At 43.2% G+C, this 15040-nt stretch overlaps 1 protein-coding gene and 1 long non-coding RNA gene across 6 annotated transcripts in view; both read left to right on the top strand.

The window, feature by feature from the left end:
- Positions 1-15040, top strand: part of LOC110956817 (secretagogin) — a 38423-nt gene that overhangs the window by 10817 nt on the left and 12566 nt on the right. For 2 of the 5 annotated variants that reach the window (XM_051955117.1, XM_051955114.1), the window contains exons 10-11: positions 559-627; positions 1271-1820. The exons of 2 other annotated variants lie outside the window; for them this stretch is intronic. In XM_051955117.1, the coding sequence (XP_051811077.1) occupies positions 559-627; positions 1271-1396 (195 nt within the window). In that variant the 3' untranslated portion in view covers positions 1397-1820. Of the gene's footprint in view, positions 1-558; positions 628-1270; positions 1821-15040 lie in introns of those variants that run through there. One more of the 5 variants, XM_051955116.1, reaches the window with a different exon arrangement.
- Positions 3629-4417, top strand: LOC127536001 (uncharacterized). The gene is made up of 2 exons (XR_007944985.1): positions 3629-4202; positions 4348-4417. It is a non-coding gene; the product is annotated as an uncharacterized LOC127536001 (long non-coding RNA).

Genomic DNA, 15040 nt, shown 5'->3' with positions numbered 1-15040 from the left:
CACCCTTTTAACAGGGAAAAAACCTTGAGCTGAACTCGAGTCTTTATGTGGGGGGGACCCATCTGCCTGCTGGCTGGTGGGTTAAGAGGGACAGAAGAGGTAGAGAGGGAGGGATGGGAGAAGAAGAGGGTGGGGGACAAGGAAAAAATAACACACAGTTGGATACATGCATAAGATAAATGACATGTACAAGCTAACATGGAAATTGATTCATAGTTTACTGTTATGGTGTAAGGCTCTGGCATTAAATATACTACATATACAGCTGGTAGTAAAATTCAAACAGTGTGTAGATGAGCATATCCCGTATAGTGAAGGCGATGCAGAGTAGACTGGTGGAAATGGGCAGCTGGAGGAAGTTCAGCAGCAGCATCCCACAGTTGACAAGATGGAGACTAGGCCAGCTGGTGGGTCAAATAAGTGCAAGTATACATTAAAAACACAGGGATGCAGCCTGTGTTCCGACAAAGGAAAATTCAAATTTAAGCATTTAAATTCTAGCATGCAGAGAATTTAATAACCTTATTCGCTACATGTGATGTGTCTTTGTGTGTATAGAGTAAGACTGGTGCATTGGAGGGTCCCGAGGTGGACGGATTTGTCAAGGATATGATGGAGCTGGTGAAGGTAAGCCCCAATGCAACAGTTCCAAATGAGTGTGCAGGATGTTATTTCTGGTTTGATATCATTCATGATACAGCAAGGGCTTAAACTAAGTTTGGAAACTGAGATGTTTTTAAGTCTGTGGAATCATCATGGTCGGTACTGCAATTCAATGATGGAATTTCCAAACAAATTTGAAATGTTGTACAACTGGGGCTTTTAGGGCTCGTGGAGCCTGGGTAGTTCCCAACTTTACCCAATCAGTGATCCAGTCTTGTTTTGGACACTAGGAGTATACATACCTTCAAAGCAATCCATCACATAATCTAACTATACTTGATTAACTATACTATACTTTGATTAAAAAAATGCAATACTTCATCAAATAATATAGCTAAGGACAATAAGCCTTTTTTGTTAAAAGTATTGCTAATAGTGAATATCTCTAATTTGTCATTTTTCTCACAGTAAGAATCCAATTAAACAGAACCATGAGATGATTTTATTGTACATATACAGTAAATTTTGTCACATTAACAGTAGCCCTTAAAATAAAAATATTTTCCATTTGAACAGACCTTTATTTGTCATTTATTGATTCACACAAGCTTGTCTTTGAGGCTTCTTGATTTTCCTGTGGACGCCTCCTGTCTTCATCCCCCTGCAGCCCAGCATCAGTGGAACAGACCTGGACAAGTTCAGAAAAGCGCTGATGGGTCACTGCGACATCAACGGAGACGGGAAGATCCAGAAGAATGAGCTGGCTCTGTGCCTTGGCCTCAAACCCAGCTAACAAACTCCCACAATATTCACTCGACTGGCTTCCTTTTCTTTCTTGTCATGCCTCTTCTCATTTATGTTCTATCTTCTTTCAGTCATAATGCTTATTTTAGCTTTTCTCATTTCTTCTGTTGAAATTTATTTAATTATTTACTTCTTCCTCTTTCCTCTATTTATTTCTCATAACATTCCAGGATGTTTTAATAATTGTATATAATATTCTGTGAGAGCTGAATAGCATCAGGGAACATAAAGTGCATGAAATGTGTCACTGTGATTTCAGTGCAGCTGTGAGGAATGAGATGGAAAAAATATCTGCTACGATGATGACAGTGCTAGTGTTTTTTCATGACTTCATTGAATGCTGCTTCTTTGTAATGTGCTGATGTACAATCTAACAGTGTTTGCATTGCATTATAATTAAAGTTTAAGCTCTGCTGGCTGTGCCATTTTTTCACAGGAGTTAATTCACTGCTATTTTAAAAGCATGCAATATATGCACTTATGGGTTAACGTGATAGGAACTTGGTGAAACTGGCTTATATCGCTATGTTTCTTTTTTTTTCCAAATGAGTTTAAAAAAGACTTTTTGTGTGTGTGTTCAAAGTTCTGTCTAGCACCAACAATCTCACTGATAGAAACTTCTCTGTGGAAGTCATGCCGTAGGTCTTTTTATTGTATTTATTTCCATTTTGCTTCATCATGCAGTACAAAATAAATGTATCCTCTGTTTAGGTTGCAGCAGAAATCTCATCATCCCCACTGTTTTGAAAGCAGATCTGCAGACTGGTGTGAAAAGCTGAGCAGTCCTCAGTTGAAGTGGTAATTAGTTAAAGTGGAAACACCTTCCGTCAGGTTGCTGTCAGGTTTGATTCTGATTGGTTCGTGCTGATTGCTCTGCCACTGTGAAATGTGACTGGTTGACTCAGAACTCCCAGAGCTTTAAAAACACAGATGAGAAAGCATCAAGCAAGAAGCTGAAACAACAGTTTCTTGTCTTGTTGGGTGCCTGCCTGCCTGCCTGCTAACAGTGGATATTTTGTTAGCTGTTTGAGTCCACAAAATGACATGTGGATTTTGTGTGAGGTAGGCTTACTTTGCTGTATTTTGATGAACTTGTTGCTGTACTAATTTTGTTTTATTCACACATTATCTTATTTCCAGGGTGCTACTGCTCTCACTGGTAGCTTTGGGACAGCATGCAAGAGGTAAGCATTCAGTCCATAGAAATGTCAAGCTGCACTTCTGTTCATTAATGTTGAATGTTGGCATTTAAAATGGCTTCTCCATTCTAGTGCTGAGCTTTAGAAGTGGACCCTCCAGTTACATTAAACCTTACCGGAAACAAGGAGAGAATTTTCCACAAAGCTATGAACCTGCTTCCAGTTATGAGAGCTCTGCACAGCCAGGAGGCTCTCACAGTAGTTATGGAGGCCCTGAAAGTGGCATTGTTTCGAGTTCTGCAATTGAAATGCAGTCTGGATTTAGGCGGTCCCCTCACCAGCAGCTGCATGCGCCCCAAAGCAAAGCTATCTGGGATGATGCTATTGTGCAACCTTCTGCTTCAAAGCCAAGCTATGTGCTCCAGCAGTGGCCTCGGAAGCCCCTTGTGTACCCACCCAAGCAGCCTCCCCAGCAGCCCCGTGTCTACCGGCCCCAGCGGCCTCCCCAGCAGCCCCCGGTGTACCAGCCCAGCGGCCTCCCCAGCAGCCCCCGGTGTACCAGCCCCAGCGGCCTCCCCAGCAGCCCCCGGTGTACCAGCCCCAGCGGCCTCCCAGCAGCCCCCGGTGTACCAGCCCCAGCGGCCTCCCCAGCAGCCCCCGGTGTACCAGCCCCAGCGGCCTCCCCAGCAGCCCCCGGTGTACCAGCCCCAGCGGCCTCCCCAGCAGCCCCCGGTGTACCAGCCCCAGCGGCCTCCCCAGCAGCCCCCGGTGTACCAGCCCCAGCGGCCTCCCCAGCAGCCCCCGGTGTACCAGCCCCAGCGGCCTCCCCAGCAGCCCCCGGTGTACCAGCCCCAGCGGCCTCCCAGCAGCCCCCGGTGTACCAGCCCCAGCGGCCTCCCCAGCAGCCCCCGGTGTACCAGCCCCAGCGGCCTCCCCAGCAGCCCCCGGTGTACCAGCCCCAGCGGCCTCCCCAGCAGCCCCCGGTGTACCAGCCCCAGCGGCCTCCCCAGCAGCCCCCGGTGTACCAGCCCCAGCGGCCTCCCCAGCAGCCCCCGGTGTACCAGCCCCAGCGGCCCCATAAGCAGCCCCGGTGTACCAGCCCCAGCGGCCCCATAAGCAGCCCCCGGTGTACCAGCCCCAGCGGCCCCATAAGCAGCCCCCGGTGTACCAGCCCCAGCGGCCAGGTGTGCAACATAGTGAAGCTTCTATGTGGGATGACCTGTTCCTCCCACCACAGCCTCAGAAGTCCCCAGTCTTCCCAACCAAGCAACCCCCAGTCTACCCACACAAGCTGCCACCCAAGGTTCCTCCCCAGCAGCCACACAAGCAACCCCCAGTTTACCCTCCCAAGGTACCTCCCAAGCAACCCCCAGTTTACCCTCCCAGGATGCCTCCCCAGCAGCCACCCAAGCAACCCCCAGTTTACCCACCCAAGGTACCTCCCCAGCAGCCACCCAAGCAACCCCCAGTCTTGCTGCCCCAGCAGCAGCCAGGTGTGCTCCAAACCAAAGCTGGCATGTGGCCCTATGCTCTTGATTTCATTGGACAGTCTAGTGACTCAAACCCACAGGGAAATGTTAATCCAAGAAGTTTTAGACCAGGCCAATACAGGTGGCAGCAGCATGGCAGGCAGCATCAACCATAAGCATCCCAACTGTAAGTACCTATTCTGTTAAATGACTTGCACATTTAACTTTTCAAGATGTAGCTTCTCTGGGTTTCTCAAGGTGTTTTTTTTTTTTTTTTTTTTTTTTTTTTTTAATTAAACAGTGCCTTGGTAATATGTTAAATTGTTTTTCAGGTTCTAGAGCTTTGGATGGTCCTGGCATGGCATTCAACTTTTGTGAAATGTAATAAAGTTTTTGAAACTACACTGCTGCCTATGGATATCATTAGAATCTCAATTTATGGAGATGACACTGTACAATGGTGGAATAGAATATTTGTCTTAATATCAAATGTTTCATTTAAATGGTTTCTCTTGGATTTTGGTGCTACACTTAGTACCAGAATTACTGAAACATTGGTAGTTCACAGTACTTAGTTCAAGCTATTCTATCATTGGGTTGTTGTGAGTCAGACAGGAACTTGTATAGAATCAAATATTAAAGGTAGAACTCAAAGAATCAGGTTTGGTTCAAGACAACTTCTTCAGCTTGTCTTCATGTTCCCCAAGAGCACATCTGTGTAAACCACTTGAACCTCAACATAAGGGGACAAACATCAGTGTAATGCCATCCTCTCAGATGCTAAAATAATAGCCCAGTGAGCAACCAAATGCCTATCAAAGATGAAGGCAGTTTGCCAAGCAGGTGGTGGTGGGGGGGGATTAGAGCTTGCACATCAAGACAGTGATTCTGCCCACAGTTGAAACAGCTGCTGCTTTTCTCTAAGGATGCTTTGTGTGGGGCTGGTACCAGGATTGAAGGTTCAATGTCATCCTTTGGGGACTTATTTTCTACTCATGTTTAGAAACTTAAGACATTTGTGTTTTCACTCTGTATTCCCTTTGTTTGCCTTGGGCCCTCTGGTTAGACTCTGTATTGGGACTGAGCATGTTACTTGATAAGTGTAACTTTTGTTTTCTTTATATTGTGCCATTTCACAGCATAAGTAATCTCAGGACACTTCACACAGTAAAGGTTTCCACAGGATGTCAATTTGTCACATCTCATTGTCTATGTGAAACACCAGGTGTTACATTGTAGTGTGTTTCAAGGTATTTGCTCAAGAATTGCCTGGAGCTCACTTTCATGAAGTAGATGTCACTTTATGCAAATGAGGCACAGAGATCCAACATCTCACGAAACCTTTGTAAAACATCTAAATGAGCCATTGTTAAATGAAAATGAGGACAGATTCAGCAACTGCATAGTTTATTTCTCATACTTAAATGCTTTCAAAAATACTTTTTGCTGAACTGTTTTTGCAAAGACAGAGAAAATTAGCCTGCCAAAAGCCACCATGTTGGTTCAACACTTCTACCAGACTGAAGGTCTGAAAGGCTGTCATGTGACCACCAAGTGGGCAATATTCAGATATTGCATGTTCCCATGTGAGAAAAAATGCCACTGTGGATACATGCCTCTGTGGGCCTCCATTAGGTGAAAACTTTGCAGTATTACATCGTAGAGAGAAGTCCTTACAAATCAAAGATTCCCTTTTGGCAGCCGTAGAAAGAAACATCACCTTTTAAAGGATAGAAAATTCTGGCAGAACTAAGTTCAGGGGGAGTGGCTATCTGACTCAACCAGTTAAGGTAAGGGGAGCCAAGTATACTAAAAGTATAGCAAAGAAAACAATGCATAAGAGAATAATGAGCATTGAGTATGATTGATCAAAAGTACAGGTCAGAAACATGTAGCTTCAGAGAGGACAAAATACAATCTACAGGAGAAGGATGACACAAAGTTAATGGCATTCAAATTCAAATTCAAATTCAAAAAACTTATTTGTCCCCAAGGGGCAATTCAAAGGCACGTAGAGCAGTCAGTGCAATGGAATAATAATAAAGGCAAAATACTATGTACAGAAATAAAAACTAAAAAATTAAAATGACAATACGGTAAACAATTTACTAGTGCAAATATACAAGTGTATGTCAGTAGTACAAGTAAAATAGTTGCAATGGCAATGAGGTAGGTACAGTAATAAATCAGTACAGATGTAAAATGCAGAGTGCAAAATGCAAATGGAAAAGTTCACGAGGTCCGTGTTAAAGTCCGTGGGAGGTGGTGGCAGTGGGTGGGGGGTGTTGTGGTTATGAGTTGAGTAGTTGGACCGCCCTGGGTACAAAGGTGGCCCTTCTCCTCTGTGTCCTACATGCGGGGCAGCGAAGCCGTCGACCAGAAGGAAGCCACTCAAATGCAGAGAAGAGAGCATGTGAGGGGTCACTGATGATCCGGTTCGCCAGTCTGCATGTTAAGTGCTCATACACTGCAGATAGAGTTCTCAGAGGAAGTCCTATGATCTTGGAACAGACAGTGACAGTCCTCTGCAGGCGGTTTCTGTTCTGGAGGCTGATAGAATAGAACCAGCAGATGATGGAGAATGTAATGGTGCTCTCTATGAAGGAGTAGTAGAATGTCTGGAGAATGTTCTTATTTACTCCAAATGAGTTGAGTTTCCTTAGGAGATACTGCCTCTGGTGACATTTCCTGATTATCTCCTCTGTGTTAGAGGAGAATTTCAGCTGGCTGTCAAAGATGGTGCCCAGATATTTGTACTCCTCCACAAGCTCAACAGGCAGTCCATGGATGGTGGTGGTGACGGCTGTAGCCAGCGCCATCTGCTTGTTGGAGAAGGTCACCACCATCTCCTTGGTTTTTTTAACATTCAGCTCCAAACAAGAGTCATCACACCAGTCCACAAACTCCTGGAGGACTGAGCTGTGAGACCAAGAAGGTCCTGACAGCAGAGACAGGAGGACTGTGTCGTCTGCATACTTGACCAGGTGGGAGTTGGGCTGTGTGGATCTGCAGTCATCAGTGTAGAGGATGAAGAGAAGCGGAGAGAGGACACAGCCCTGAGGAGAACCAGTGGAGGTGTGAAGTACATCAGAGAAGGTGTTGTTGACCCGCACCCTCTGTGATCTGTGGGTTAAAAAGTCCAGAATCCACAGGATGAGCTGATTATCCAGGTGGAAGCGGGAGGAGAGTTTATGAGCCAGGATGTGAGGCTGGAGGGTGTTAAATGCAGAGGAGAAGTCAGCAAACAGAAGTCTTGCTGAAGTGTTTGGGTGTTCCAGGTGACGGTGTACAGTGTCCAGAATGAATGTTTTGGCATCATCAACACCTCTGCTCGTACGATAAGCGAATTGGAGAGGGTCAATCTGTGAGTTAGTTACTCTGATGACATGTTGTTTCACGATTCTCTCCATTGCCTTCATCACGAGAGAGGTGAGGGCCACAGGTCTTAAGTCATTGAGTACTTTGGTTGTACTCTTCTTGGGGATGGGGATGACTGTGGAATGTTTCCACAACTGAGGAACTCTATTACTGTCCAGGGAGTTTTGGAAGACGGTTTGAAACACACCTCCCAGCTGTTCTGCACAGTGTCTGAGCACACGACCGCAGATGTTGTCCGGGCCGGGGGAGCTGGTCTCTTTAGTCCTCCTCAGGGCTCTGGTCACCTCCTCTCTGTTGAAGGTCAGTGTGCAGTCAGTGGGTTGGAGTGTGGTCCTGATCTCCTCCAGCTGTGCGGTGTTGTCTGTGCATGCAGTCTAAGCCAAAAGCTGCATGACTAAGAGATGGCTTAGAGTTACCTGAGTAACGGTAAAGTTTAGCAAATAGGTACGTTTTAAGCGTAATCTTGAAAGTATAGTTTAAAAATGTCTATAAAACAATCTGTCTTCTTTTAAGGAATGATAATTAATTCTGGGCTGCACAGTGGAAATAGTGGTTAGCACTTTCGCCTTGCAGCAAGCAGATTCCTGGTTCGAGTCCCGGCCTGGGCCTGGGATCTTTCTGCATGGAGTTTGCATGTTCTCCCTGTGCATACGTGGGTTTTCTCCGGGCACTCTGGCTTCCTCCCACAGTCCAAAAATATGCTGAAGTTAATTGATTACTCTAAATTGCCCGTAGGTGTGAATGTGAGTGTGATTGTTTGTCTGTATTTGTAGCCCTGTGACAGACTGGTGATCTGTCCAGGGTGTCCCCTGCCTTCACCCGAGTCAGCTGGGATAGGCTCCCAACCCACCCCACCCCGCAATCCTAGTGAGGATAAAGCGGTGTACCGAGAATGGATGGATGGATAATTAATTCTTGGCTGAATGTAAATTTTGCTGATGTACTATATTTAAATTGGCCCAAAAAAATGTTATTTTCTGTCTATTTACTGTTTATTTGATAGAAAAATTCTGTCCATAAAGGACTGAAAATGTTTGATTTTTTAAAATTGTGACAGATTAAAAAAAAACAAAATTCACAAATAAAATTGTAAGAAGGTCAAGCTGTTTTTTTTTGTTGTTTTTTTTGCCAGGTAAAGTTCTACTCTACTGCTATGATCATTTTTACAATTTTTTGAAGGTTACAGGCCTTTTAAGAGTTTGTCTGCTGCTCATCGCTGATGGCTAACTTCAGTCTGACTTTTCTCTCTTGCAGATGAAGATGTTTGACAAAAACAGAGATGGCAGACTGGACCTGAACGACCTCGCCAGGTACTGTAGAGCTGTGCCATGTGATCAGCAGGAGGGTCATGAAAGTGTGTAAAAGTCTGTAAAACCATCAATTCAGCTCCTGCAAAAATAGACTGAACTCATGATGGGCAAGTGCGAATTTTATCAAAATCCTAAGTTAACACATTATTCAACACAGTTATTTAATCAAGTGTTTAATGCATTGCCGTTAAGTCAATTTGACATTTGTGATCGTTTTGCTGGTTGTTTTTAGTCCTTTTGTGGTCCTTTTGTGCTTCTCTATGGTCATGTTGAGCATTGTTTCATTGATTTGAACCTCTGTGGTTGTTTAAAGTGTGTTTGTAATTATTTTATGTCTTTTTGAGCTCATTTTGTGCATCTCTGTGGTTGCTTTATGCCTTTTGTGATTGTTTTGTTTGTCCTTATGGTTGTTTTAACTCTTTTTGTTGTCATTTTGAGTGTCTTTGTCATTGATTTGAGTTATTTTGTGACTTTTGTCATTGTTTTCTTTTATTTGTGGTTTTTCGTGTTCTTTGTTGTCATTTTGTGTTTTTCTGGTTGCTTTGTCGTCCTTTGCTTCTCCTTCTGGGGCCTATTTCACGAAGCAGGTTTTACAAACTCTGAGTTTCTTCCACAACTCTGAGTTGATCTACACTGAGATAGAAAACTCTGAGTTTTCGGTTTCACAACGGTTGATATGAGTTGGGTTAATCAACTCGGAGTAGTTTGACCCGGAGTTACGTGCGTGCACCGCAAGTCTGAAAAGACAGCATCGGTGGAGTCACGTGGGACGGATGAGAGAGATGGCTGCCTGACTGAAGCTGTCCTGAACCCCGTGATCATTAATCCAAAATAAACCATCATTTCTCCGCAATATTTTATTATTAAGTACTTCAGTATCAGCCTCTGCTTGTTGGAAGTGTTCATGTGAAAGAAGATGTCTTCTTCTTCTTCGAAATATTTTAAACCTTCACGAGGAAAGGGAGCAGCTGCTACCGAACCTAGCAATGCTAGCCCAAAGCAGGACTCCACACAGACTGCTAGCCTGGAAAACATCCTTGAAGAAGTGAGTAAAATGGGCTCGACGCTCCAAACTGTGGCGGCGGATGTGTCAACCATAAAGGGGACTACTGAGGAACTGAAAAATGCGGTGAAAGCTATACAAGAACGGATGGCGGAGGCGGAGGGGCGAATCTCCGACTTAGAGGATTCTACGCAACAGTTGCTGAACAGCCGCGAGCCGCAGACCAAGCGCATAGAAACTTTGTGGAGCCAGGAGGAAGACTTGGAAAATAGAAGCCGCCGCAACAATGTCCGACTGTTGGGCTTAAAGGAGGACATTGAGGGCAATAACCTGAGTGCATGTGTGGAAAAAGTTTTGTCGGAGGGCCTGAACATGGAGATTGACGACGAATTCGAAATGGAGAGAGTGCACCGCTCTCCCGGATCGCGCCCGGCGGACGGCCAGCCTCCGAGACTGGTGATGATAAGGTTCTTGCGCTCATCCGCGAGGGATAAAGTCTGACGGGCTGCGAGGGAGAAAGGAGGTGCGGTGTGGAATGGATGCAAGGTCTCCTTTTTTCCAGTTATGACGAAGGAGATGGCAGAAAGGAGGAAAATTTTTACCACAGCGAAGCAGCTACTGCGTAACAACAATGTGAGGTTTCGACTAGCTTTTCCTGCATCACTCCAGTTCACGTGGAAGGGGAAGAACAAGAGATTCGACACTGCAACAGAGGCTGTTAAGTTTATCAAGCAGCAAATCACTGACGGAGAATAAACTGTGACATATCCACCGGTTAGGAGACTGAGTCAGGCGTGACAGGGCTGGATGGCTTTAAGTAGCAGTCAGGTGATGACCTAGTGGGCGTCTCGGACACACCACGACCTACGTTAAGTTATGTTTATTTTATGATCCTTGATTTACTGAGAGAGAAATCTCCAGCTGGTTGCTGGTCAATAATTTGTTTTTTTGTTTTTTCTCCCCTCTGTTGTGAGGGGAAAGTTTTGGTTGACCAGTTTGGTCGTGTTAATCTATGTTAAAATTGAAATAAGATGTTTTCTATTAATGCTCAGTGGTACAAAGGTTATAATTCATGTTTTTCAACTGGGATGGTCAGATTACAAGGGACAATATATATGCCAATATTTTCCTTCTATTTCATTTTCTTCTGTGAATGGCTAATAGTGCTTTTGTTAAGGTAGTTTCCTGGAATATTAATGGTTGTGGGAATCCAGTAAAGAGGAAAAAGGTCCTTCTATATCTTAAACACAGACAAGCTGATATAGCATTCATCCAAGAAACCCATCTACAGGATGATGAAGTCAAGAAATTTAGGAGAGACTGGGTTGGTCGTGTTTATTATAGTTCTTTCTCCAGTAAACGTAATGGAGTTCTTATTCTGGTTCATAAGAGATTGAACTTTTCTATGCTGAAAGAGTACAAGGATGACAATGGCAGGATTATCTGTATAGAAGCCAACATAAATGGGGCAGAGATAACATTATGTAATATATATGCCCCCAACAAGGAGGATCCATCTTTCTTTCATGGATTGAATAGCATATTAGGAAATGCCCAAGGACAAATAATTTTGGCAGGTGATTTCAATCAGGTCGTAGACGGGATATTAGATAAAAGTAAACACTTAAACATCTCAACACCACAGGATAGAGCTGCCATTCACATTCTGATGGAAGACATTGGTCTGATTGATGTTTGGCGCTTGGTCAATCCTAGAAACCGAGAATACACTTTTTTCTCCCACTGCCACAAATCTTATTCAAGAATCGACTTTTTCTTAATCTCGCAGAGTCTAATCAATGCTATCATTAATAGTACTATTAATGCTATCTCCCTGTCGGACCATGCACCTGTTGAGCTCTCTATAAACATATATTCAGACAGGCCCAGGCGAGGCAGATGGAGAATGAACACATCCCTATTACAGAGTGAGGTGTTCTCTAAAGAACTTGCAGAGGACCTGTCCTCATTTTTTGAAATTAATATTGGCAGTACAGATAGCATAGCTATGGTTTGGGAGGCGTCTAAAGCGTACATTAGAGGTAAAATGATGCTATTAAAAAATTGGAAGCAGAACTAAATAGTATGGAAAAAGATTTGGCCAGACGTTATTCTGAAAGTTTATTTCAAAACATTTGTAAATGTAAGTTTAAAATTCATGACATTTTCAATAAAAAAGCAGAGTATGCTATGTTTAGACTCAAAACAAGATTCTATCAGTCAGGGGAAAAGACTGGCAAACTTTTGGCCAGACAATTGATGGAACAGAACTCTGCCCATATAATTCCAGCAATAAGAGCGGGTGGGTCTCTCATAACATCCTCTAAAGGTATTAAAGATGTCTTTAGAGACTTCTATGAGAACCTGTATAGATCTTCTGGGATTATGAATGAGTCATCAGCCAGAGAATTTTTCTCAAGCATAAATCTTCGTACTCTGTCTCCCGATCAGGTGGCTCTTCTTGATGCGTCAATAACCCAAGAAGAGGTTAAAACTGCCATTTTATCAATGAATACAGGAAAATCGCCAGGATCTGATGGGCTTCCGGTGGAGTACTATAAAGAATATATTGATATAATCACTCCGATATTGACAGCGGTGTTTGAGGAAGCGTTTTGAACTGGCTCACTTCCACCATCTTTTAATGAAGCGCTAATCTCCTTAATACCTAAAAAAGGGAGAGACCATACAGAGCCTGCAAACTTTAGATCAATCAGCCTCATCAATGTAGACAGTAAGATATTGGCTAAGGTACTGGCCCTAAGACTTGAAACTGTTTTACCGTACATTATTCATATAGATCAAGTAGGCTCCATAAAAGGTAGGTCTTCCACTGATAATCTGAGAAGGCTTATGCACTTAATGTGGTTAAGTAGCTCTAGCACAGTGCCGGTGGCTGCTATCTCGCTTGACGCTGAAAAGGCCTTTGACAGGGTCGAGTGGGGTTTCTTACACTCGGCCCTGTTGAGGTTTGGCTTTGGACCTGGTTTTGAAAAATGGATTAAAATAATATACAGTAAACCTAAGGCATCAGTTTTAACAAATGGTCTTATCTCATCCCTTTTTGATCTTTCTAGGGGAACACGACAGGGATGCCCCTTGTCGCCCCTCCTGTTTACAATTGCACTGGAGCCCCTTGCAGTGGCTATAAGAGCAAACCCTGCCATTAAGGGAGTAGATGGTGGAGGGGAGGAACACAAACTAATGTTATACGCGGATAATATTCTTTTTCTCACTTGTGACCCTCACAATTCTTTACCTGCACTAATGGATACAATAGATATATATTCTAAATTATCTGGTTACCAAATTAATTGGACTAAATCGGAGGCGATGCCCATGTCAAATATTGTCACCCACACATATTAACACAGTACAATTTTAGATGGGTTCCGAAAGGCATGATTTATCTGGGTATCAAGCTGACTTCTGACTTAGGCGAGATGATGGCGCTGAATTTTGAGCCTCTCCTCCAAAACATTACAACAAACCTGGGAAAATGGGGTAAGTTGAATTTGAGCCTCTGGGGGAAGATAAATGTTGTTAAAATGGTAATAACGCCACAATTTAACTATATATCTATGATGTTACCACTTACTAAGCCTGATCACATTTTTAAACAATAATCAGAGACTTTCTATGGGCAGGAAGGAAGCCCAGATTTAAATGGAGTAAAATGTGTACACCCAAGGAGAAGGGAGGGCTGGGTCTTCCAGATGTTAGGCTGTATAGCTTGTCATTTGAGATGGCTAAGATAATCAACCACTGGAGGCGAGTGGAGTCTGGATTAGTATGGGTTAACATAGAGACAAACCTGGCAGCACCATTTTGGCCAATACATATCCTATCTCAGTGTTTTAAAAATAAAGGGAATGATATAAACCCAGTCATTAAACACTCTCAAGAGGTTTGGACGAAGGTTCACAAATTGTACAAGATTTCTCACCACAAACAACTGTATGCTTCACTCTGGCTCAATCCAGAGGTGAAGATCGGGAAGCAAAAGGTTTTTTGGAAGAGGTGACTGGATAAGGGCATACGTACTATAAATGATCTCTATAAAGATGGAACATTTATGTCATTTACCGAACTCGCTCAACAGTTCCAGTTGCAGGAAAAAGGTGATTTTTGGAAATATTTACAAATCAGACATTGCATAATTAAAAAATTTCAGTCACAGAGACTACCCAACCCAGTTAGCACCTATCTAAATAACTCGCCTAACCATAAGGCGTCAACATTTTACAAAAACTCGGTTCATTTGATTAGTAGCAGCTGTAATAATTTGAGAATAATCTGGCAGAAAGACCTTAATTGTGAAATTAGTGAGGACAGATGGAGTCAAATCATAGCCCAAAGTGGCAAATATGTTAAAGACGCTAGAGGGAAATTTATCCAAAATAAGATTCTGCACCGGTATTATTGGACACCTTGTAGGCTCTTTAAAGTAGGGTTTACAACTAGTAGTTCATGTTGGAAGTGTAAAAGAGAAATGGGAACCTTTTTGCATCTCATCTGGGAATGCTCCATGGTTGAACCCTTCTGGCATAATGTGCTGAAATATTTGGAGGCATGGGTGGGAATAGCCTTGCCATTATCACCGCGTTTATGTCTTTTGGGGGATATATCAGAAATCCCAACCCTAACAAAAAATGTACTTTCTGTTCTGATCGTGGGGCTAATTTCAGCGGCCAGAATTATACTAAGGCACTGGAAATTACCTATATGTCCGACACTCCAGGAGTGGAAAATTTTAATGAGTGAGACCACGTCCTATGAGGTTATGTTAGTGAGGATAAGGGGTAAAGGTCATGTGGAACTGGGGGCTTGGGGTGGTTTCATGGAACATCTCACGTCTAACTAGAGCCGTGATGGTGAGACCCGCCTGACGAAATGTTTGTCTACCTCACCTCTTTTTTTTTTTTAAATTTTATTATTCATGTTGTCATTACAACTACCGGATTATTTTTTTATCTGTACAATTTATTTGTGTATGTGTGTATATACATGTATGTGTATGTGTGTATGTATGTATATATATATATATATATATATATATATATACATATATATGTTTTATTACTGTATTATTTGTTTTTATTTTCTACTTATCTGCTTTGCTGCCTCCCTGCTGTTAAATTCCTTTTGACAGGACCTACCTGAACTTTAGAAAATGTGTCCCTATGTCGGAGGCCCTCCTGGTTTTTCTTTCCTTTTCTGTATTTTTGTATGATGTACCACTCTGAGCTGTTACTACATGTGTTTAAATAAAGATTTGAATTACAGAAAAAAAGAAAAGACAGCATCGGTGGAACCCCGATTCGACGAGTCACC

Source organism: Acanthochromis polyacanthus, chromosome 11, assembly GCF_021347895.1.
Source record: "Acanthochromis polyacanthus isolate Apoly-LR-REF ecotype Palm Island chromosome 11, KAUST_Apoly_ChrSc, whole genome shotgun sequence".
NCBI classification, from domain to species: Eukaryota; Metazoa; Chordata; class Actinopteri; family Pomacentridae; genus Acanthochromis; species Acanthochromis polyacanthus.
The sequence above is the reverse complement of the archived record's forward strand: the minus strand, read 5'-3'. Positions and strand labels throughout refer to the sequence as shown.